At 43.4% G+C, this 24591-nt stretch overlaps 1 protein-coding gene and 1 pseudogene across 2 annotated transcripts; one reads left to right on the top strand and one right to left on the bottom strand.

Annotated features, from left to right (window-relative positions):
- The first annotated feature begins 504 nt into the window (after positions 1–504).
- LOC100348558 (membrane-associated progesterone receptor component 2-like) lies at positions 505–1506 on the top strand (annotated as a pseudogene).
- A 1946-nt stretch (positions 1507–3452) lies between these two features.
- LOC100348817 (WD repeat-containing protein 87) lies at positions 3453–24056 on the bottom strand. 2 transcript variants are annotated; one of them, XM_051846687.2, is made up of 6 exons: positions 23596–24056; positions 19403–19525; positions 16160–16327; positions 12908–15780; positions 11168–11433; positions 3453–10791 (listed from the first exon to the last, which is right to left on the bottom strand). In XM_051846687.2, the coding sequence occupies exons 2-6, from the start codon at positions 19508–19510 to the stop codon at positions 4052–4054; spliced, it is 10155 nt and encodes a 3384-aa protein (XP_051702647.2). In that variant the 5' UTR covers positions 19511–19525; positions 23596–24056; the 3' UTR covers positions 3453–4051. The 2 variants fall into 2 exon arrangements, with proteins under 2 accessions (XP_051702647.2, XP_069918351.1); XM_070062250.1 differs by having other exon boundaries at positions 3453–11433.
- Positions 24057–24591: the final 535 nt, after the last annotated feature.

Genomic DNA, 24591 nt, shown 5'->3' with positions numbered 1-24591 from the left:
TTGGCAAGAGGCAGCTGCGTAGAAGCTGTTTTCTCCTCTCCCAGTGCCATATTGTGGGAGAGCAGATGCATTGAATAAGTCTTAATTCCAGTAACAGTATAGTCCGAGTTGCTCCCCACACAAACCAACGCCCATATGGGATGCCAGCACTGCAGGCGGTGGCTTTACCCGCTCCACCACAGCGTCAGCTCCAGCTAGCATTCCTAACCACTTTTTCACTCTGTATCTCCATTATGTAGATGGCAGTACTGTGTCTTAAACATATTTAGGAACTTAGTCAAGATTAAAGTTTGTAAAGGGGAAAAATTAATGAGTTTTCTCTGCTTCTCATATTAATGCTAAATAAATTAATGGCCAACTCTGCAAGATACTCACTCCAAAATCCTCAGAGGAAAGGAAATAGTAGGCCAAGAGAGCCAGGACACTTTTCTATAAAGACGTGACCAAATCTTGGACTGTGCCCTCGGAAGGATGTATACAAGAGAAAGGCGCTGGAGGGCAGTGATGGCGGCGGGTGATGGGGACGTGAAGTTAGGCACCCCGGGGAGTGGCAGCGAGAGCAGCAGCTACCGGCGTGGGAGCGGCGGCGGTGTTGGCGCTTCTCACGGGGGTCGGGGGGGTTGCTGCTGAAGGTGGCGCTGATGCTGCGGGGGGCCTACTGGCTGTGGGTGCGCTGAGGGCGGCGGGGTCTGGGTTCCCAGTCCGGGACGGGCGAGGGAGGAGAGCCCTGCCGCCTCTCTGCCTCGCACGAAGATGCAAGATGCAAGCTTGGAGCAGCTGCGCCAGTACGACGGGTCCCACACCCCGCGCATCCTACTCACAGTCAATGGGAAAGTCTTCTGCGTGACCAAAGGTAGCAGGTTCTCCGGACCATATGGAATATTTGCTGGTAGGGATGCCTCCAGTGGACTGGCAACGTTAGATAAAGATGCACTTAGAGATGAATATGATGATCTCTCAGATTTGAATGCAGTACAAACGGAGAGCTTTCAAGAATGGGAAATGCAGCTTAAAGAAAAATACGATTGGTCGGCGCCGCGGCTCACTAGGCTAATCCTCCGCCTGCCTGCAGCGCCGGGACCCCGGGTTCTAGCCCCGGTTGGGGCACCGGTTCTGTCCTGGTTCCTCTTCCAGGCCAGCTCTCTGCTGTGGCCCGGGAGTGCAGTGAAGGATGGCCCAAGTGCTTGGGCCCTGCACCCGCATGGGAGACCAGGAGAAGCACCAGGCTCCTGGCTTCAGATCAGCGCGGTGCGCCAGCCGCATTGCGCCGGCCACAGGGGCCTTTGGGGGGTGAACCAACGGTAAAGGCAGACCTTTCTCTCTGTCTCTCTTTCTCACTGTCCACTCTGCCTGGCAAAAAAAAAAAAAAAAAAAAAAAAAAAAAAAAAAAATTATGTGGGCAGACTCCTAAAACCAGAAGAACCATCAGAATATACAGAAGAAGAAGATACCAAGGATCACAATAAACAGGACTGGACTTTGTAAACAACCACAGTCAGGGGCCTTCAGAACTGCAATTCTTACAGCCTCTCACAGAATGTCCAGTGTCTTTGGGTTTGATTCGCCTCCTGCAAGAAACACTCAACAGTTTGTGTACAAGATAAATTTGAGTCTCACTATTTGAATACTAGACATTATTTATGCTGCCAAACCCATTGGTTGCAGTTATTTGTAATGTCTGATGGGGCTTTCTCATCCTGAAAAGAGACAGAGATTTTTTAAACAGCAAGAAAGTCCTAAGATTCCCCCTCTTTTTTTAAGTTTTCAAATATATCAAAGACAACCAGATATGTATTTACTACTCAAGTGTACAAATCTCAAAACACTAGGGACTCCTTTCACATGCCTTGTTTATTTTAGCATTGAGGAGGGAGGAGACTGTAGGGGGGTTAGGTGGGGGTTGCACATCAGTTTGAATACTTTAGGCTACTGAGAAATTGTCAGGGGAGAAAGAAAAAGAAAACGAAAAGCTTCTAAGAAATATTTGTAAATTGGGAGATGGGATTTCAAGTGGTTTTAAGTCAGTTAATTCTCCAACAGTGAGATCATTTGAAACCTGTTTATCCCATCTCCTCCCCTAGGTCAAATCAATATTAACTGTGACTTATTTCACTTACATAGATTTGGATTATTTTTAGGGGAAGCCCCTATATGAATACAGGAGCCATTACATACAGCATTGAGACTGAAGTTAGATTATTCTGTTGATTGCAAAACCTTGATATTCTGTGTGTAAAGAATGTAAAAGGAATACTCAGTGTTAACTGCCGTATATGTTAATATACACAAACTTAATTAGCACTGTAATGGCCAAATGCATTCCTCATGCTTTTCTCTTTTAAAAAAAATTGCAAAACAAATCAAATCTTATCCCTCCAACAGTTGCCTAATTTTAGGAGTCTGATCGTTACATCTCACTGGTGTGGGTACATGGGGCTGTGATATGGATGTCTGTGTGGCTGTGGCTGTGGCTGAATGTGTGGGAGAGCACCTTGGAAGGGACTCTCTGCAGATACTGTAAATCCAAGTACTGTTTTAATGAAGTATGTACAATAAACCAAAATAAGCTCGAGTTGGATTTTATATACAAAACTGCCAGTGCATTATGGTGTAGTAGTAAGATGGTGTATTTGAGGACAGGGAGAAATCTTGAAATGAGAGAGAAGCAGGCACTGGTTGACCAAGTTGTACACATTGTACACTTTCAGTGTAACTTGAGGATGAAATTCCACTTTTGTGGAACGTTCTCAAGAGATCTGAGATTATTCAGGTAAGAAGTGATATATTGAAGTGTACATATTTTTATTTTATATTTTGATACCAAGTGATTATGCTAGAAGTGATAGCACTCCAGACAGTAGTTATTGGACACAAAACAATAAAGGATTTCCTACTGATAGGTAGTAAAGTCTTCCATTATTAGGCTGAAGGGTCCCTTACTAAAAGCCCTATGTATGTCAGTTTGATTTTTTTTTTTTTTTTGACAGGCAGGAGTGGACAGTGAGAGAGAGAGAGAGAGACAGAGAGAAAGGTCTTCCTTTGCCATTGGTTCACCCTCCAATGGTCGCCGCGGCTGGTGCGCTGCAGCCGGCGCACCGCGCTGATCCGAAGGCAGGAGCCAGGTGCTTCTCCTGGTCTCCCATGGGGTGCAGGGCCCAAGCACTCGGGCCATCCTCCACTGCACTCCCTGGCCACAGAAGAGAGCTGGCCTGGAAGAGGGGCCACCGGGACAGAATCCGGCGCCCCGACCGGGACTAGAACCCGGTGTGCCGGCACCGCAAGGTGGAGGATTAGCCTAGTGAGCTGCGGCGCCGGCCCATGTCAGTTTGATTTCATCATGACCACTTTAGTTCTTGATTAAGAGCAACTTGCAACAAAAGGCAAATTTACTTAACAAGTTATCAATGAAAGAAAAGACCTGCTTAATATATGCAGAAGCCGTAGAAGAAAGGGAAACTTTAAATAGCAATGATCTACAGTATGTAAGATATGTTCTATTCAATCGTGGGTGTTTTGTTGAAAATTATGATCTTCAGGCAAACCTCTGCAGAAGTTTCATTGTGAAGATGAAGAGTATTCATAAATGCTTTGTGTGTTTTTATGTAAAATATTTTCTAAACAGATTGTTATAATGTACATGTCCTCTGTAGTAAAAGAATATATGAATCACTTGAGCCTAGAGTTCAAGAATAAATCTGCACTTGTGAATAGAGAAACCCTAGATATTCACGTAGTAAAAATAATGTGTTCTGTTAAAAAAAAAAGGGTGTATACAACAAACTGGAAAAAAAAAGTGTCTTTCTTAGGAAAAGAGGTAAATATTTTCTCTGGTCACTTTCCAACAGATTCTAGGCTTGGAGAAGAGAAGCCAGACTACTTGCTATAAGCGAGAAAATATGATTTTATTCAGACATAATATGAAGTTTCTGGAAATGAATGAAAGTAGGTCCTCATCTAATCCTACCTTGGAGAGGAGAACAAGTAAGGAGGCTCAAAATCTGTGACCTAATATCATTTTCCAGTAGGGTCCCAATTTTAATATTAAGCCAAATCAGAAAGTAGGGGTGGGGATGTTGGGGGACCTATCAGTACAGTAAGGATTGACTTGCGGTAGGCTTTTCCAGGCAAGTTCCAGGAACCCATATTGGGCAATGCCCACAGGTTGGATACTATGCACTTTGTTCTGCCCAGGGAGAGGTATCACATCCTGGAATTCTGGAGGGTTTTTGGGGATATGAGACCTACCACAAAACAGGTGATAAAATAACCGCTCCCCAGGAACTAGCTCCGTGGTGTTTAGTGCCTCTTTGTAGGTGATCTCTTGGAATTGAGGTTCCTCCCTTAGTAGCAGGTCCTGTAACAGCCTCTGGATGCGAGGAGACTTAAGTTGGTACAGGTCCATGAGCTGATAGAACTGTTCCATCCAGGCAGCCGTGTCTTTGGCATATCGCTGCTGCAGCATCCGCAAGACATAGTACAGTGCCACAAATGTCTCCCATGGAGGCAGCTCCTCCTTTTTTTTTGAGATGAGCTGCGTCTTTTTCTCTAACTTGGGCAACTTAGGAGGCCTACCTCTACCCTTAACATTCCATAAGTCCTTCTGAAACATCAGTGCCAGGGTTTGTTTGTCGACAGGGGCATGGGCACCTGTGAAAATGTCCCTGGCGGCAGGATAAAAATGTTGTGCCTCCATCTCTTTGAGAACATTGGATAGTTGTTCTATTCGCCCACTCCTGTAAGGCTCTCCTAGAATATGCCAATTTATAGCTTTTGGCACTTGAATTATTTTGGTGATTGATGGTAATACTGGTGCAGGGATGGGCAGTGCTTCCTCCTTTGCTTTGGAAAATTTGAGGAGCTCACCACTCCCTCTCAAAGCTGGAAAGTCCTTCTGGGATTTCAAAGCCAAGGAATTTTTATCCATAAGTGGATAAAGAGTTGTAGGAACATACCTTCTGACTGGATAAACATGCTTTATCTTCCTGACAGCCATGGATAACTGCCGGGCCTGCTTCTCCCTGTAGGACTCAGCTGCAAGATGCCAGTTGAGGATTGGCTGGGTTTGAGTTCTCTTGGTAGCTGATAGGAACACTGGCTTGGGGATACAGAATGACTCTAGCATGCTTTCTTTTTCTTTTCTTCTAATTGGAGGAATCACTTTTAAGTACATTGGACTCAAAATATCCTTATAAGGTTGTAATTTGTCAGGGTGACTTAACTCTAGGTTTTTTCCGAAGTGTTTAGCAATGGTCTTAAGATTGGAGAGATGCATCCATTTCAAGTATCCCTTTGAAGGGAAGTCTCTGAGAAGCTGGTTCAGTCGATGGAAACTGTCCCCGGAGAGTTGCTCTCCTGCCTGCAGCCTTGCTAAGGCGTTGTTAATCCAATCTTCATCTGACATGCTTGCTTTGGAATAGGCTGGCTCTTCAGGAGAGGAAGCAAGGGTTGGAATTGGGGTTGGAGCTGGGGCTGGGGCTGGAGCTTGGCCTTCAGTTTTCTCTGCTGGCAAATCATGATACCGTATGAACCATTTCCACCTATCACCTTTGGGTCTACGTTCAGTTTTGTGTGGTTTCATGATAGTATCAGATAATTGGAACTGTGGCTTGTGGAGACCCTCAGAGATCTGAGTCTCTAAGCCTGTTTCTATGGTCTGTAAAAACACACTCCTGGCTTTCTCCAAGAGTACCTCCTCTTGTCTTCTCAATGAACATGTCATGGGATGTTCTTCAAAAATCCGACTGTCCTGTTTTTTTTTCAAATCAACATGGCCCTTTAATACATTCAGGGGCATTCTTTCTTTTTTCACCTGGGTTACTTGGGCTGGTATTTTTAAGGAGCTCTTGTCCCTAAGTCTAAATTCTCTCTTTCCATCAAGCAAACGCTTTTTCTTAAAAATCATTTGTCTAATAGTTGTACCTTCTCTTTTCTCAGCAAGATCCTCCCCTTCTGTGGTTGGCTTGGGTAAGCCCACTTTTCTCTTTGAGATTTCTATTTGTAATGCTCTCTCTTCTGAGCGTATCACCTCCCTAGCTCTGTGCTCCTTTTCTTTCTCTTTACTCAGGATCCCCATGTCCTTCTGCCTTTCCTCCTCTTTTTTCTGCATCTTCTCCCTTTCCTCCTTTTCCTTGCTCAGGCTCTCTTCCTCCTCCTCCTCGCTCAGACGTTCCTCTTCCTCACTCAGCCTTTCTTCCTCCTCACTCAGCCTTTCCTCCTCTTCCTCACTCAGCCTTTCCTCCTCTTCCTCACTCAGCCTTTCTTCCTCACTCAGCCTTTCCTCCTCTTCCTCACTCAGCCTTTCTACCTCTTCCTCTCTCAGCCTTTCTTCCTCTTCCTCACTCAGACTCTCTTCCTCTTCCTCACTCAGACTTTCTTCCTCTTCCTCACTCAGACTCTTCTCTTCTTCACTCAGACTTTCTTCTTCCTTCTCACTCAGACTCTCTTCCTCTTCCTCACTCAGGCTCTCCTCCTCCTCACTCAGGCTCTCTTCCTCTTCCTCACTCAGACTTTCTTGCTCTTTCTCACTCAGACTCTCTTTCTCTTCCTCACTAAGGCTCTCCTCCTCCTCACTCAGGCCCTCCTCCTCTTTTCCACTTGGGAACTTCCCTTCTTCCCCATGTGGGAGCTCCTCTTCCTCAGCTGGGCCCACTTTTCCTTTCTTACTCAGCCTCTCTTCCTTCCTGGCCAACCTCTTTGTCTTTTTCCTTTTTTGAGCCAATCTCTTTTTCTTATGCTTCTTAGCCAAGTCTTCCTCCAGTTCCTCTTCACTCAGGCTCATCTTTCTTTTCTTTTTTTTAAATAGATACTCCTTTTCCTCTTTCTTGTACAGTATCTTTCCATCTTCCCCTTCCTCTACCAGGCTCTCCTCCTCCTCCTCACTTGGGTATTCCTCCCCTTCCTCCCTGCTAAGGTGCTCCTCTTCCTCACTGGATCCTTCTTTTTTCTTCCTTCTCAGCTTCTTTTCCTTCCTGGGTGACCTCTTTTCCTTTTTCCTTTTTTGAGCCAAACTTTTTTTCTTATGTTTCTTAGCCAAGTCTTCCTCCAGTTCTTCTTCACGTAGGCTTATCTTTTTCCCTTTCTGTTTAATCAGATATTTCTTTGACTCTTTCTTGGGCAGAATAATTCCATCTTCCTCTTCCTCCATCGAACTCTCCTCCTCCTCCTCACTTGGGTGCTCCCCCTTGTCCTTGGTAAGGCGCTCCTTTTCCTCTTTTTCCTTCCTACCCAGCCTCTTTTTTTTCTCAGCCAATCTCTTTTCCTTTCTCCTTTTTTGAGCCAAACTCTTTTTCTTATGCTTCTTAGCCAACATTTCCTCCAGTCCCTCTTCACTCGGGCTTACTATTTTTTTCTTCTTCTTGAGATACTTTCTTTCCTCTTTAATTTCCTCCTCTATTGGGCTTTCCTCCACTTTCTCTTTTTTAACTTGATCTTCCTCTATTTCCTTCTCAATAAGGCCCTCATAGAATATCTCTCTGATATTCTCTAATAACCACTTTGCCTGGGTCTTTTCTGGATCATTCTCCTCAATTCTCTTCACAAGCTCCTCTAGCTGCTGTTTGTCTAATAGATTCTGTTCCTTAGCCTCCTTTAATATAGTCTCTATCTGGATTTTATTGAATATTATCTTTTCCTGGACCTCCTCTAATAATCTTTTGTCCTCCTCCAAGCTCTCTTCTTCAGTCAATGTTCTCTCTCTGGTGGCCATTCTGTCATCATCTAGCTCTCTTTCTTTCTGAACCTGTTCCTTCTCTTCTTCAGTCATTTCCTTCTGTCCCTTAAAAAATTCCCACCTATGACCATCAGTTTCACTCCTCATAATGGATGATCTCTCTTCCTCAGTTATTTCTGTCTTTTTCAAAGGCAGTGTACTCAGTTCTCTAACTATTCCAGCCAAGATCATCAACAGTTGATTCTCTTTCATCTTTGCATTTTTCTCCCTGGAACTAGGTTCCTCTTTCTCTATAGAACTAAGCTCCTTTTCCATATCCAGTTTCCTCCTTGCTTGCATTATTTCCTGTTTGCTTAGTTTCTTTTTTCCCTTGGTAACATCCCTTTCTTTGATCTTAATGTCATAGGCCAGTTTTCTTTGATCCTGGAACAATTGATCTTCTTTTTTCATAATTTCTTTCTCTTCTTGGGTTATTGTTCTCCTTCTCTTACTTATGACAGTTATTTCCTTGGCTACTGCCCTTTCTTTCTTAGTAACATGTTTCTTTTTCTTGGCCAGTTCACTATATTTTGGGATCATTCTCTTATCCAGTATCATTTTCTCTTTTTCCTTGGCATCATCCTTTTTTTCCTGGAACTTGTCTAAGGATAATTTCTCTTTTCCCCAGCCCCACTGACTTTTTTGCTCAGCTTCTTTCTCCTCTTTTTTGAACCATTTTTCCTTTCTCTGACTCCATATTCCTTTTTTCTGGGGCAGTTTTTCCTCTTGCAGAGTTATTTTCTCTTCTTCTCGGATCCACTGTGTTTTTTTCTCAACCTCCTTCTCATCTTGCCTAACTAATTCCTCTTCTTTCTTAGCTTGTTTCTCTGTTTTCATGTCCTGTTTTGCTTCTTTTGGGAACCGTTTATCAGCTTCTTCCATCATTTTCTCCTTCTCTGGAATCGGTTTCATTTTTGCTCTGGGGTGTACTTTTATTTTCTCAGCCTCTTTCTCCAATCTTTGGGCCAATTTCTCCTCTTCCCAGGCTCGTCTCTGTTCTTCCAAGATCTGTTTTTTTCCTCTTCTGGCCTGTTTCTCTTTTTCCTTTGACCATTCCTCTATTTCTTCAGTTGGTTCCTCCTTTTCTAGACCCAGTTCCTCCTTTCCCCAAGCCAGTGGTCCCTTTTCCACAGTTGTTTCCTCCTTTTTCTGTGCCCTCCTCTCCTTTTCCCTAGTTTTACTTGACTTTTTCCAGGGCTCTTTATCTTTCTGTGACAATCTCTTCACTTCTTCAAACTTTTCATCCTCTACTAGGTCCAGTTTCTTTCTTTTCAATGCTAACTGCTTATTCTTCTTGGCCTCTTTCTTTTCTTTCTGTGTCTGTCTCTCTATCTGGTCTTGTGTCTCCTGTTCATCAACTTGCTTTTCTCTCTTTTCTTGGATTTGTTCCTTTTTACGAGCCTCTTTTTCTTCTTTTCCAGACTGTTTCTTCTCTTCTTGGGTCAATTTATTCTCTTGCTCTGCCAGTCTTCCCCTTTCTAATGCCTGTTTTCTCTCTTCCCCCAAAAGTTCTTCTTCTTTAAACAAAAGATCCTGGGATAATTCTTCTAGTGTCCAGATCTCTTCTTCCTCTTCCTCAAAAGGTTTCTCCTTTTCCTGGATATGTTTCTTCTTTTCTCCAACTCGTTTCTCTATGCCCTGGCTTAGTTCCTCTTCTTCCCAGGATACTTCCTCTTCTTCTCTGGCCAGTTCTTCCTTTTCCCAGGTCAGTTTCTCTTCTTCTCTGGCCAGTTCCTCCTCCTCATGCAGTTTCTTCTCTTTCCAAGACAATTTCCTTTTTTCCTTGGTCCTTATACTTTCCTCCTGGACCTGCATAATCTTTTCCCAGCCCAATGTTGGCTTCCCCTCTTTCTGGATCTCTTCTTTTCCCTTTCCTAGTGGTTTCCTCTCTTTTCTAGGCAATCTCCTTTTTTCTAGGACTTGTTTCTGTTCTTCTGTGGTTAATTTCTTTTGTAGGGAAGCAAGTATTTCTTCTTCTGAAGCCGGTTTTTCTTCTAGGTGGGTCAGTTTCTTCTCATCCTTGGTCAATTCCTTTTTTCCTTGCATTATTTTTTCCTCTGGCCTCTTCAGTTTCTTTTCTTCCTTAACTATTTTCCCTTCTTGCTTAGCTGGTTTCCTTACTTCAGTTTTAAATTTCTGTTTCTCTAAAATGAGGTGATCTTCTAAGAAAGAAACTCTCTTAGCTTTTTTAGTCTTCAACACTGTACCCCCTTTTTCTCTTGATATGACTTTCCCTTCATCCTTGATAGCTCCTTTAACCACTGTTTCTGTCATGATGGGTTGTTCTTCCACTATTCTGCCATCCAACTTTGATGAGAATGACCTTGAGTCCTCTAAAAGGGGACAGATTTCTTGGAAAAGATCCCAGCTAGGCTGCCGGTCAGCAAGCATCACCCGAGCCAGATCCACCAATTCCTTACTCAGATCTCTTAACACATCTGGATCGGAACCTGTTATCCTTGAGGTGACAAGGTAGCAAATGTCATCTCGCCAAGAGCTTGTATCTAATTTACCTTTGCGGCCAGGAGCCCCAGCTAGACCACGGCTACTCTTTCCAGGTTTCTTCCTTTTATATTTTTCTTGCTCAGAAACCTGTATGAATTCTTCCATGGGCTCTTCTGTAGTTGCTTCTGAAATATCCTTCAAATCCTTTTTCTCTTTCTGTTGCATAATTGCTATTATTCGGCCTTTTTTAATTGCTCTTTTCCAAAGCTCTTTCACATGTTCTCGTCTATCCAGCTTAGAGATATCTTTGCTTTCAACTTCCACACTATATTGATCTGTGACCTCCATGGTCTCTGTGACCTCCATGGCCTCTTTGACCCCAAGGGATTCTGTGCTTTCCTTAACTTTCAATACCACCTCTGTTTTCTTAGCAACAATCTGGGATTTGACTGGGATAAAAGTACTTTGTGGAGGTTCTGGCTCTGGGGCAACATGCTGGGTGTCAATTTGCTCTGGTCTGCTGTCCACTCTTTGTTCAAGGCTTTGTTTAACTGCATCCTTTGAAGGCACCAAAACAGAAGTAACCTTTCTAAATTCTATCTTTTTCTGTTTCTTGACAACTCTCACATCATTTTTAACTGCAAAGATATTGGGAAAATAATAGTTAAGAAAAACATAGAGGTCCTAAGTGAGATCCTTTGTAATATCTAGTTCAGTGAACTGCAATAACAGTTTCAAAGGCAAGTGGACTAAATTTTCATAATATAGAAATGCTCACTATTTCATCCCAGCTTCCATATCCTAAAGAAATAAGACCTTGGTATTTGTTGTGAGTCAGATATTTCTCAGAAAGCTTATTTTCTTGAGTAATAAGACCCTCCCATTTAACTGTTGCCACTGATATCCTTTTATATAGCTTGGCCTTAATGGTCCTCCCATACGGGCCCTATGATTGATCCCAAAGGGGCCCTAAAATTGATCCCAAACATGTCCCATACATCACCCAATGCATACTAAGCTTTCTGCTCTTTGCTTGAACACGTCTCTTTCTTTTTTTCTGTTCAGAGATCTTTTGAGTTTCTGATAAAGGTCTGAGTGGTTCTTCATCAAGAGTATTAAGTTTGTTCTCCCTTGATACGTCAAAAGAAAATAGTCTGTCTTTATATGATAAGGTCAGGTTTTCATTTAGCTGCTGCTCCACTTGAGTAAGTAGGCACTGTATATCACTAGCTTGAATGTCCAGCAGCTGGCCCAGAGTGATATCCCCAATAATTTCCATCCTACAAAAGTCAAGGTGGGGGAGAGAATACTGTTAGTGATAAAACAAAATTTAAGAAAGAAAAAAAGAAGTTACAGTGGAAGAGGCAGAGATAAAGTAGCCATTTAAAACAGAGCTGACTCAGGGCCGGTGCTGTGGCACAGTGTGTTAACGCCCATATGGGCGCCGGTTCGAGACCTGGCTACTCCACTTCCAATCCAACTCTCTGCTATGGCCTGGGAAAGCAGTAGAAGATGGCCCAAGTCCTTGGGCCCCTGCGCCTATGTGGAAGACCCAGAAGAAGCTCCTGGCTCCTGGCTTCGGATTGGCTCAGCTCTGGCCATTGCAGCCATCTGGGAAGTAAACCAGTGGATGGAAGACCTCTCTCTCTCTCTGCCTCTCCTCTCTCAGTGTAACTCTGACTTTTAAACAAACAAACAAATAAAACAGAACTGACTGAAATAAAGGATAGATAATGGAGAATGAATAAAGTCTAGCAAGGAATAGGGATTCTTCTTGTTGGGGGATTTGTGGACTTGAGTCTCAGGGAACTTTGAAAAGTGAGGAGATGGGGGCTGGCGCTGTGCCGTATTAGGTAAAAGCCACCACCTGCAGTGTCAGCATCCATATGGGAGCCATTTCAAGTACTGGCTGCTCCACTTCCTTTTTTTTTTTTTTTTTTTTTTTTTTTTGACAGGCAGACTGGACAGTGAGAGAGAGAGACAGAGAGAAAGGTCTTCCTCTGCCGTTGGTTCACCCCCCAATGGCCGCTGAGGCCGGCGCACTGTGGCCAGCGCACCGCACTGATCCGAAGCCAGGAGCCAGGTGCTTCCCCTGGTCTCCCACGCGGGCACAGGGTCCAAGGACTTGGGCCATCCTCCACTGCACTCCCGGGCCATAGCAGAGAGTTGGACTGGAAGAGGAGCAACTGGACAGAATCCGGTGCCCCAACCGGGACTAGAACCCGGGATGCCGGTGCTGCAGGTGGAGGATTAGCCTATTGAACTGCAGCACTGGCCCTCAAGTACTGGCTGCTCCACTTCCAATCCAGCTCTCTGATATGGCCTGGGAAAGCAGTGGAAGATTTTCAAATCCTTGGACCCCTGTCCCCGCATGGGAGACCTGGAAGAAGCTCCAGGCTCCTGGCTTTGGATCAGCCCAGCTATGGATGTTGCGGCCAGATGGAAGACTCTCTCTCTCTCTCTCTCTCTCTCTCTCTCTCTCTGTCTTTGCTTCTCTGAAACTCTGCCTTTCAAATAAATAAATAAATCTTTTTTATAAATTTAAAAAATTTTAGAAAAACAAGGAAATGATAGAAAACAGACCAGTCAATGATCAGAAGAAGAGGGGTAGGTGTTGAGGAAGAGAGCAAATAGAAACAAAGAAAAGTGGGGTGGGGGAGAACATAAAAACGATTGTGGCAAAGATAAGGAACAATCAGATTCTGCAGCTCAGGAGCTAGAAGAAACCAGAAGAGGGGAAGATCACCAACTTACTGCATTTTTTGAAGAGTTTCTGGTTTCTTCAGCAGATGTATCAACATGGTCTTGGTTTGAATGCCTATGACTCTTGTCATAAGATGTAAGACCTTAGTCCGCACATTTTTTTCACTGTCCATCAATCCCATAGCCAGAGGAATAGCAAAAGCATCGTTCATGATGCCTAGCCTCTCTAACATCTCCCAGGCTAGCTCGCGGATATGCGGATTAGAATGGGTAGTATCTTTCAGGAGCTGATAGGCTGTCTCTGTATACAATCTTGAAGGTATTTGGTAAATGGTAAAAATTTGTGCCAGGACACTAAAATATTTCTTGTAATTCTCTACAGAACAGTAAATTGTGAGGCTAAGGATATTCTCTATTAAATCTTCTATAAACCCTTCACTCAGATTTCTTCCCATCCAATTTTGGTTTGTCATGCTTTCAAGATCAAAGGAAGATCTTTTCCACTCCTTGAATTTAGCCTTCTGTTTTCTCAGTGAGATTTCCTCATCTTCTAAAGTCTCAGGCGGCAGTGCCTGGACTCTTCCAAGTTCAGTCATGTCCCCATCCTTATCTTGGTAGAGTGAGTATATACCAAAACTTAGGAAGACTGAGGTACCCTTAGGCCAAAGACATGCACGGATCACTGAGTTAGGGATGTAGCCATCAGGAGTAAAAGGCCAAGGGCGCCTTTTACTAAAAAAGCGCCGAACTATGTGGTAGGGATTGAATCCTTCCCAGCCAGCCAGCTGTAATTGAGCAGGAGCCACATAAGGGGGACGATGATGCTCGGGGTCAAGAGTGCACATATTAATATCCATCTCCTCCAAACAAGACCGTTTTGGTCTCTCTTGAATCACAAAGGACATACGCCTCTCTTCCTCAACAACATGGGGCACAGTATTATCAAAAGCTATACCTCGTTTGTTGATGAGGATCTCTAGCCCCTGAAATTCCTGCAGCCCTTGTCCGAGGTAGACAAATTTGGGTACAAGCACCTTTTCAAACAGAAAGAAGAAGCTAGGCAGGAAGGGTTTAGGGACTTCTTGTATTTCATCCACAGTGTTCAAAATACCTAGGTGAATCAGCTGAGCTGGGGGGAGCAATTTTAAGCAGGATACTACATAAATACTCTGGTTGAAAGTCAAAAGCAGATCACCTCGATTATTGGCAAAGCAGAGTGGACCAAAACGTAATGCTGAGTCTAACTCAGTCACAAGTTTACCGTGGAAGTCCCATATCCGAACTGAGCCATCAATATCCCTTGTAACAAAAAGTTCCAGAGAAAAACAGACATCAAATGATGTGATATCACATTCATGGAGGCATTTTGTCTCTCTGAACATGGGGCTTTGTTTTGATTCTGATGATGTCGGAAAGTCCTGGTAGTGCCAAAGGCACCAGCAGCAAGTCTCAGTGATGGCACCTACAGAACCTGGCAAGAGTATCACGTGTTTTAGGGGGCAAACACAGATAATTTTGCTGAAAGGTTGTAGGATTACTTTGTCCTCCTGAAGCAGAGCCTTTGTCAGGTGTATAATGTCATCTTTGCCATAGGAACAGAGCAAGGAGTTTTCCTGGGGATTTTCCAGGGTAGACAATGTCAATACTGCCCCAGAGTGAACAGTCTTCTCTATTCGGGCACACCTGTGGTGGGAGAGGATTCTAACAATACCACTCTCATGCCCACAGAACATTAATCCATCTAGCCCCTTACCCAAACGGGACCTCCCATAGGCCAGGCATCTTACTCTATCTGTGGAGTTTCCCGAGGTGTACACAAGATACTTGGCTGTGCAAGGAGAGCGTGTTGCATCAAATACCAGCACCTCTGGATTGCCTGTTGCCACAAAGAGCTCCTGTCTTTCTGAGTCATAGGCCCAAGCTACAGCCTTATCCATGACAAGAAGAGGCCAGGTGATAACCAGAAGATCCCCTGTGACTGGAGACAGGAAGTGCAATAACCCATCCTCGGTGGCACACAGGATCCGAGTCCAATTGTGGCCACAGCAGACACGCTGCATGTCCTGGGGAGCAGAGCCACAGACATGGAAGAGGTTATAAAAATAGGGTAGTCGGTGCAGTGAGAAAGTAGAGGTACTCTGGCAGAAAAGAGTGGTGTCATCAATAAACTGTAGTTGCCGCAGATCCTGGTAAATACTCAGCTGCCGCAGCAGGCTCCCAGATGCAAGATTCCATTCCCTCACTACCCCCTCACCGCCTGCTGTTAGTAAAGTGTAGGTCTCTGGCCGACTGTGGACACATATCACTGATGACGAATGGGCCTGGAAACTGTGGAGGAAGTTACTGCGTTCTAAACCCCAAGCATGGATTTCTCCAGCTCTGTTTCCAGCATAGAATGTGCCCTGAGAGACACAGGTAAAGCAGCAAGTGATGGAGGTGCCACTGGTTACAAGAGTGAACTTCTTTACTTCTTTCAGCTGGCCCTGCCCTTGGTGGGTGAAGACTCTCACTGCATTTTCGCACAGAGCAAGTAGGGAGCCCTGGGGGCCAGTCAGGGAAAAGCTCTGTACCAGCTCATGACCAGTTATAGGCACTGTCTGAGCCATCTGGAGGTCTCTGCCATTTGGCAGGATAAACCAGGTAATGATAGCACCCAAGGTGCCAGACAACAGCATCTTGGTTTCTGAGTCATAGCAGAGGCAGCTGATGGAGAAACGACAAGGAACTGTTCCCAGAGATGTGAAGGCTTGCTGGTGATCTCCAAAGACCCACAGATGCATATCACCACAATAAGCAATTAACGTGTGGTAGGAACCTGTGTGGACCATCGCTTCGATGGGTGGCATTGGAGCCACCACATGAAACTTTGTCTTTTCTATAACTTCTTTCTTTTCTGTACCTTTTTTCAGCATCCAAAGTACAGCCTAGAAGTGGATGAGAAATGAAAGCAGGTCATCCACCAAAAGTGTGGGGTGGGAAAGGGCTGAATGTTTAAATTCCTGTTCCCTCTCATGGAACTAAGGGAAAATGGGGCAGTTTGAACTTGGGAATCTCCTAGTATTAGGAGTTGAGTATGTAATAGAAGCATCACACTCAAGGCCCTTTTCTTGGCCATCAGTCTACTTTTTCTGACATATGAATTCTGACATATGTGGGCCTGATAACTAGAGGTGCAGGATCACTGCATCCAGGTCAGTTGGGATCTGGAGGTGAGTACTAAAATGAGCTAATTCAGAGTCATTCCTATCATTTTGAAATGAGACCAAAATTAAATTAAGGAAGGAGGGGATGAGGAAGCTTTACCTGCACTTTATTTCCATATGGTTCCATCCAGTTTAAGGAGACAAAGTAATTGACATTGATGGAGTAGAAGCAGACAAAAGGTTTGTTCTTGGGATGGTGAGATTCCTGGTAGAGAATCTTAGGCCAGTCACTCAATACAACAGCATCATTCTTTGATTCTTCATCAATCTGAGGGAGATCCCCATTCATTCATTTAATAAACACTTATTAAGGGATTGGTCGGCATTTGTGTTTTTTAACTAACCAGCATTCATTCACAGTACTCTTGGAGAGCATTATTTGGGTGGGGGTCATCCATTGCTTACCCTCAGTTTATAACAAAGTACATTCTTATTCATTGAAGAATCTTCCAGGCTTTCTCAACCAAGTTTCCATAAGAAAAGTAATCCTAATATCCTAAGTAACCATTCTATATAACGAATTAATTTCTTTCCCAGTTACCTAGAATACTACTAGTTAGGGAGCATTTAGAAAACTAAGAAAATAGCTCCTCAGATAATTTTGTGTTTTCCATGTTTCAGATCAGGGACTAAGGTGAGAAAGGCTGGTAGGTTCTGTAAGACACTGAGAATAAAACAGACATAGCCTTAGTTCTTGAAAAAAGTTGAGTAGGGAAAACAGGCATTAAACAAATAACTAATGCATAAATAAGCAAATCAAATTATTATGCAGAAAGAAAGAAATATAATCCTATAGGAGTTTGAACAAGGAACCCAAACCTGGGCAAATATCTGTACCTGCCACAGCTGGAACAACTTTTCAAAGTTCTTGCCTATACCCAATAGACCACTGCTATTACAATCACACATGCATGATATACTGCATGGGAAAGTCATACTTCACAGACATGTAACAGAATGTCCACCACAGAGGACAGCTAGTCTTTGTGGTATGTGCTTCCTTCACTATTCTTATGTGTAACCAAGGGAAATGTGTTATTTACAACATGGATAGGTTTTGCTTTAGTTCTAATAATCTGCATTCTGCTCTAGTGTTGAGTGAGTGTGTGTGTGTGTGTACAAAGGGAGCTACATACCTTTTAATATGTTACACAGTAGAATACAAATTACCTTCTAATGAGTGATGTTGCATATGTCTGTGATATAGGTACATGAACTTCTCCCACTGATCAGCCAAAACAGGGTCATGAAGTTTACTTTTGGGGTTTCTCTTACTTATGCTATACCTGAACCCTGAATAGTACTCCATGAATCTAACTGTCCAAGTTTCTCTGTATCAGAATTTGTGTTCTGGTCATCTTAGTTGGAAAGTAAAATACCAAACTAAAGTGAACTATTAATACTTCTTTACTTATAATGTCCATCATGCCAGCTTCCTGCATCCACAAAGGATTTAAGACCATATTGGGGCCAGCACTGTGGTGCAGCATGTTAAGCCACAGCCTGTAGTGCCAGCATCCTGGCTGAATTCCTGGCTGCTCCACTTCTGATCCAGCTTCCTGCTAACGCACTTGGGAAAACAGCAGAAGATGGCTCAAGTCCTTGGGCCCCTGCATTTGTATGGGAGGCCTGGAAGAAGCTCCTGGCTCCTGCTTTGACCTGGCCCAGCCCTGGTCGTTGTGGCCATTTGGGAAATGAATCAGTGGATGGAATCTCTCTTGTTTCTCCTTCTCTCTCTATGCAACTCTGCCTTTCAAATAAATAAATAAATCTTTTTAAAAAAAGATTATATTCAAACCAATATCTGAAACTCAGAATATTTTTTTTAAATTTTGTTTTATTTGAAAGACATAGTTACAGAAAGAGGTAGAGAGAGAGAGAGAGAGGTCTTCCATCTGTTGGTTCATTCCCCAAATGATCGCAACAGCTGGAGCTGAGCTGATCCAAAGCCAGGAGCCAGGAACTTTTTCCGGGTCTTCCACGTGCAGGGACTCAAGGACTTGCGCCATCCTCCACTGCTTTCCCAGATGCATTAGCAGGGAGTTGGATTGGAAGTGAAGCAACCAGGACTCAAACCAGGGCCCATATGGGATGCCAGTACTGCAGGCCATGCTTTAACTTGCTGTGCCACAGCTCTGGCCCCCAGAATCTCTCTTCTTCCTGTATTTTTCATTTCCAGATCTCAAGAGCTTCCAGCACTCACTGTCATTGCTTACTCAGTGGCAACAGCAGAATTGAGAAAAAAAAAAAAAAAAAAAGATGCTAGTATCTGAACTCCCAAGCCTCCATCCCTCTTTTTTTTTTTTTTTTTTTTTTTTTTTTTTTTACAGGCAGAGTGGACAGTGAGAGAGAGAGACAGAGAGAAAGGTCTTCCTTTGCCATTGGTTCACCCCACAATGGCCGCTGCGGCCAGCGCACTGCGGCTGGTGCACTGCGCTGATCCGAAGGCAGGAGCCAGGTGCTTATCCTGGTCTCCCATGGAGTGCAGGGCCCAAGCACTTGGGCCATCCTCCACTGCACTCCCTGGCCACAGCAGAGAGCTGGCCTTGAAGAGGGGCAACCAGGACAGAATCCGGCACCCCGACTGGGACTAGAACCTGGTGTGCTGGCGCCGCTAGGCAGAGGATTAACCTATTGAGCCGCAGTGCTGGCCCCTCCATCCCTCTTAACTGAATCAGAAACTCATTTTGCATACTCCTTATTCCATTAAGAAATTTGTATTCTTTTTCTCCTTTTCAGCCTTCATGTACATAAAATTAATTTATTCATTCAATAATATCTAGGTTCTACAGAGGATTTCAAAAAACTAAGAAGAAGCAATGTATCTGTGTCTGATATTACTGCTTCCAACTTTGTGTCAATCCTTTTCCTTACAGAACTCTAGTTTTATTTAGGGTGATCTTGGACCCAGAACTTCTTGCAACATAGAGACCTACTACAGTACTCCTAGGCTGGCACAGTTTTGTGACTGTATAATCTTCCCTCTTGTGTCTACTTGCAATTTTAAGCTGATACCTGGAGGTACAGCATCTATCTTGTAACCTTAAAGTCATAAGCTAACATACTAAGAATGGTGGAAGAGAAAGAATGTGGATCCTTGATGACGTGTGAGACAAAGACGCCTCCTACCTGTTTTATCCATTGAAGTCCATTTTCTGTTAACAGCAGCACAAAGTGTTCTAATTGTACCTAATGCTATCACCATAATTTAGAAGGGGAGATCATTCAGGGATATGGGAGGGCCTTTCCAAAACTGATCACATCTTGCCTATGCCACAGCCTGCCGTGACAGAAATAGATCATTAGTCCCAGCCCACCACATAAACAGCTCTCATAACATCACCTTTATGTCCTTCAAGATACCATCTATGAGGAGTTTCATGTTCTTCCACTCAGGAATAAGTCGGGGTGACGATGAGATCTTAGTGCTCTTCCAGCTGTTTGCATACATCTTGAACCACAGAACCTAGGGAAGGAAAGAGCAACTTAATCACAACATCTGATGTTAGACTGGACTTTTTTTCAGACTGGCCATTAATGGAATTGAGAAAAAGGGAACAGTGAAGTACTCCTTTAGAAATAAAAGTTTCTCAAATACAAATAAGGATGACAAGTGGGTGTTTAGCAGACAAGACACTGGTTAAGATGCCGACATCCAAGTGCCTGGTATAGCGTCCCACCTCTACTTCTGACCCAGCTTTCTGCTAACGCACACTCTCAGAGGTAGCAGTTGATGTCTCAAATATCTGGGTCCCTGCCACCCATGTGGGTAATTCAGATGGAGCTCCTGGCTCCTGGTTTCAGTCTAGCCCAGTCCCAGCTGTTGTGGGCATTTGAAGAGTAAACAAGTAGATGGAAATGCTGTCTCTCTCTTTTATGGTCATCCTGCCTTTCCAATGAATAAAAGTAATAAACATAAAAGATGCCCACATCCCACATTACAGTGCCTGGGTTTTAGTCCTGGCTCTGGTTCCTGAGTCCAGCTTCCTGCTAATGCAGGCCTTAGGAGGCAGCAGTGATAGATCTGGTAGTTGGGTTCTTACAGCCCATGAAGTAGACCCAGATTGAGTTTCTGGCTCCCAACTTCGGCTTAGCCCAACCCCAACCTCAGCTGTTGAACACATTTGAGGAGTTTGCTCTATTATCTATCTATCTATCTATCTATCTCTTTGCCCTCTCAAAACTAGAGAAACATAAAGGTGAGAATGTACTACTGAGACTCCTTAACAACATGGATGGACCTAAAAAACATTATATCAAGTACAAGAAGGAAGACAGAAAAGGGCATATACTATATGATTCCATCTATATTAAATTCTAGGAAAGAGTAATCTGAGCTATAGGGACAGAGAACAGATCAGTGGCTACCTGGGACCAAGATTTCAGAGGATTACCTGGGAGGCAGTGAAAGGGAACTTTTTGTAGTGTTGATAATGTTCTATATCTTAACTATGGTAATGGTACGATCCATCCAGGGTTCAATATCTGGCTCATGTCCTGAGTCCAGCTTCCTGATAATTCAGTCCATGGGAGGCACTGCTGATGGCCTCCATAGGGGAGACCTAGATCCAGTTCCTAGCTCCTGGTTTCTGGCCTGGCTGTTGCAGATATTTGTGAGTAAACCAGCAGATGGGTGCTGTTTGTCTCTTTTTCTTTCAAATAAGTTAAATATGTAAGTATACAAGAAGAGAGAGAGAGAGAGAGAGAGAGAGAGAGAGAGATCTGACATGAAGTTACCATATAACCTAGCAGCACTTAATTACCATCTTTGTATTTTTGACTAAGCATTGACCTTTGGGTGGGGCATTTTTATTTTTAAGATTTATTTATTTATTTATTTGAGAGAGAGAGAGAGCGAGAAAGAGAAAGTCTTCCATCTGCTGGTTCACTCCTTAAATGGCCACAACGGCCGGAGCTCAGCTGATCCGAAGCCATGAGCCAAGAGCTTCTTCTGGGTCTCCCATGTGGGTGCAAGGGCCCAAGGACTTAGGTCATCTTCCACTGCTTTCCCAAGCCATAGCAGAGAGCTGGATCGGAAGTGGAACAGCGCCCATATGGGATGCTGGCACTGCAGGCAGCAGCTTTACCTGCTACACCACAGCATCAGCCCCTGAGAGGGGCTTTTATAGCGAGCCATTTCCTTCATATCAGCCCACCTTTGGCTTTTTCCACCCATTTTCTCACTCAGCACTTTCTGTCCTCTGGCATTCCATTGGTTTACTTATTTATTTTGCCCCCTCTTCTCACACCCAGATGGTCAAGATACAGAAAATTTACACTGCCCCAAAGGTTTCCATTGTATCCCCATTCAGGCCCCATCCCCATACAAGATATAAATAAAATTATTTGTATCTATTTCCCCTTTGTCATTCTCCTTTTTTAAAACACCAACTCTTTGATTTACTTTACACTAATATTTTCTAATTTAGTACACTTAGTTTTTACCTTATTTTTCTGCTTTCCTTTGTTTTCTAAATATTGAAACCTTATTTATCTATTTCATTTTTATTGCGAGGATTTATTTTTGAATTCTCTATTTTTTATTTTTATTTATTTTTTTAAAAGATTTATTTTATTTATTTGAAAGACAGAGTTACAGAAAGAGACAGAGAGAGAGGTCTTCCATCCGCTGGTTCACTCCCCAGATGGCTGCAACACCCAGAGCTGCGCCGATCCAAATCCAGGAGCCAGGAGCTTCTTCCGGGTCTCCCACATGGGCGCAGGGGCCCAAGTACTTGGGCCATCTTCTACTGCTATCCCAGGCCATAGCAGAGAGCTGGATGAGAAGAGGAGCAGTTGGGTCTCAAACCAGCGCCCGTATGGGAGGGATGCGGGCGCTTCAGGCCAGGCCTTTAACTTGCTGCACCACAGCACCAGCCCTTGAATTCTCTAAATGTTGAAATGAAGTGTCAAAATTCCAGTGTACACTTAATGCATATTTTTTCTATTGTGATTTCCTATAATTATTTATTTTCATGTTTATTTTTAAAAATATTTATTTATTTATTTGGGGGACAGTTCTCATTGGCTGGTTCACTCCCCAAGTTCCCCTAGCAGCTGGGGCTGGACCAGGGCTGAAGCTAAGAGTGCCTATACAAACTCCTAAATGCCGGTTCTGAATTTCTGTACTTATCTTGCTGGAGACAGTGGCTGGCACCAGTGTGCTATGGAGGACCTCCTGTGGGATTCCTAATCCTGGCTAAAACAATTCCAAACACTTCTTTTCCATCTAGCAAGAGTCACTACATCACTTCAATTTTGTTGTATGACCGACAGGTTTCTGCAAAGAAGGATTTTTTTTAAAGAGAAAATTACATATATATATATGTTTAAATGTCAGGAGGAAGAAGCCACTCTAGAGAGTGAAAATGCAGAAAAGGGAGAATGGGCTGCTATAGTAAACTTATTTGGAGAGAAATGAAGATGGGAAAGTGGAATTAACTGTCCCAGCCTGCTGGACCCTCAGGCCTTTCTTGTCAGCCTAATTCTTAGTCAACGGTTATTTCAGAGAACATTCCCTCCCTTTCCAAATCCTCCTGTAGATTTCCTCATGATTAAAGAAGGCAGTAAAGGGGCCGGCGCTGTGGCACAGCAGGTTAATGCCCTGGCCTGAGGCACCGGCATCCCACATGGGCGCCGGTTCTGGTCCCAGTTGCTCCTCTTCCAGTCCAGCTCTCTACTGTGGCCTGGGATAGCAGTGGAGGATGGCCCGGGTCTTTGGGCCCCTGCACCCATGTGGGAGACCCAGAAGAAGCTCCTGGCTCCTGGCTCCAGATCGGTGCAGCTCCGGCTGTTGCGGCCATCTGGGGAGTAAACCATTGGATGGAAGACCTCTCTCTCTCTCTCTGTCTCTCTCTCTGCCTCTCCTCTCTCTGTGTAACTCTGACTTTCGAATAAATAAGTAAATCTTAAAAAAAAAAAAAGAAGGCAGTAGAACAATAAATACATAATTATGAACTCTGTGTAATAATTAAAGGAAGAAATCTTGTCACCCAAATTAAATCAAATATTTACATTTTGTTATACTTCAAACCAAAAGCTTTTCGCACATTTTTAAAATAATGAGATCATTATTTTTGTTATGTAAAAATTGAGATAATCTCATAAATTGCATAGAGAGCAGGTAAATGCTTAATTTTTTCATGTGTATACTCATGTAGGTATAACCCCACAATCTCAGACTTCCTAAAATTTCCTCTGCTAATTTAAGACCAGGAGCTGTGACCAGAGTAATGGAAGTTGTCTGACATTTCTGTCTAAATCTTGGGCTAAGATTTCATTCCATCAGTTTTGTGATGAGAGTCAAGCATTGCACTTAAATATCTTTTGACCTCAGGGAGGAAGCTCTCTCTTTTTTCCCTACTAAGGCATTTATAAAAATTAAAGTAAGCTGATGAAATCAAAAGGATTTTAATAAAAAATAGAATATAAATAGATGTAATAAGTTGCTATTACTGGAATAGAAGTGAAAAGTCATGCTGAGATTGAGAGAGTAAACAGAGAAAAAACAGAAATGTTTGGGTCAAACAGACTTACAATTATAATCCTAGGGTCTTCCACTTCCACTTTCTCTTTCTTCTTTAGACTTCTCACCCAGAACAAAGTCTTATCTCACACAGAACAGCAGATTTCTTAATGAGCTCAGTGAGACCAGTGCCACTCAATATACAGTCTCCCAGTTGGGAGAACCTGTTACTAACATCATATAATACCATAGGCTTCCTTATTCAAACCCCATTTCCTTCTAGCTCCCACACCTTTATCCTCCACAAAAGATTATGTGCCCCCAAATTCTAGAAGAGAGAGACTCTAGCTACTAGTTCCCACAGAAAGCGTGTCACTGACTCCAACATCACAATGCACCAGATTTCATCAAACCCTGCCCCACCCCAACACTGTGTACAGGGAACAGTACCAACACTACTAAGAACCTTAAAATCCCCACATGAAGGTGCTACATGCTGGGAGGCCCACAGACTCTGGCACTTCGTGTTAGTGGAAAGGGGTCACTCTATGGCCATGCAATGGGGGGGGCATTTAAATCAAACTTTTATAATAGAGTAGCTTTCCGAGGGTTGGCCATTTGAGGTAGTACACTCAAAAACCTACACATTCGAGTTTTCTAGGCAGAAAGCTACAGCAACCGCGGCCAACATGATATTTGGTTTGTGAACATGACATTGAAGCCACTTGCCGAAGAGAAGGATTTTACTTTTTTCCAAAACCAGTTTGACTGTGATTTTCTGGGTCAAATCAATCCGAATTCCATAAAACTTTGTCCAGATATGGCTGGATCAAACCAGAAATATCCGGTTCTGTTTTGGCTAACTCAATCCCAGATCTTGCTACAGCTTCTGTGTTTCTGTTTTCTGGACATTATGGACTTCACGGTTTTGAATGAATTTTAGCATGTAACATTTTGTTTTCATGCTGGTGAATGCAATTGAGGGAACTGGAGACAAAAACCCTACACATTTGAGATTTCTAGGCAAAAAGCTACAGCAACCGCAGCAAACATGATATTTATGTTTG

The sequence above is a fragment of the Oryctolagus cuniculus genome, chromosome 18, assembly GCF_964237555.1.
Source record: "Oryctolagus cuniculus chromosome 18, mOryCun1.1, whole genome shotgun sequence".
Lineage (NCBI taxonomy): Eukaryota > Metazoa > Chordata > Mammalia > Lagomorpha > Leporidae > Oryctolagus > Oryctolagus cuniculus.
Note: the sequence above shows the minus strand (reverse complement) of the source record. Positions and strands in the feature narration are given on the sequence as shown.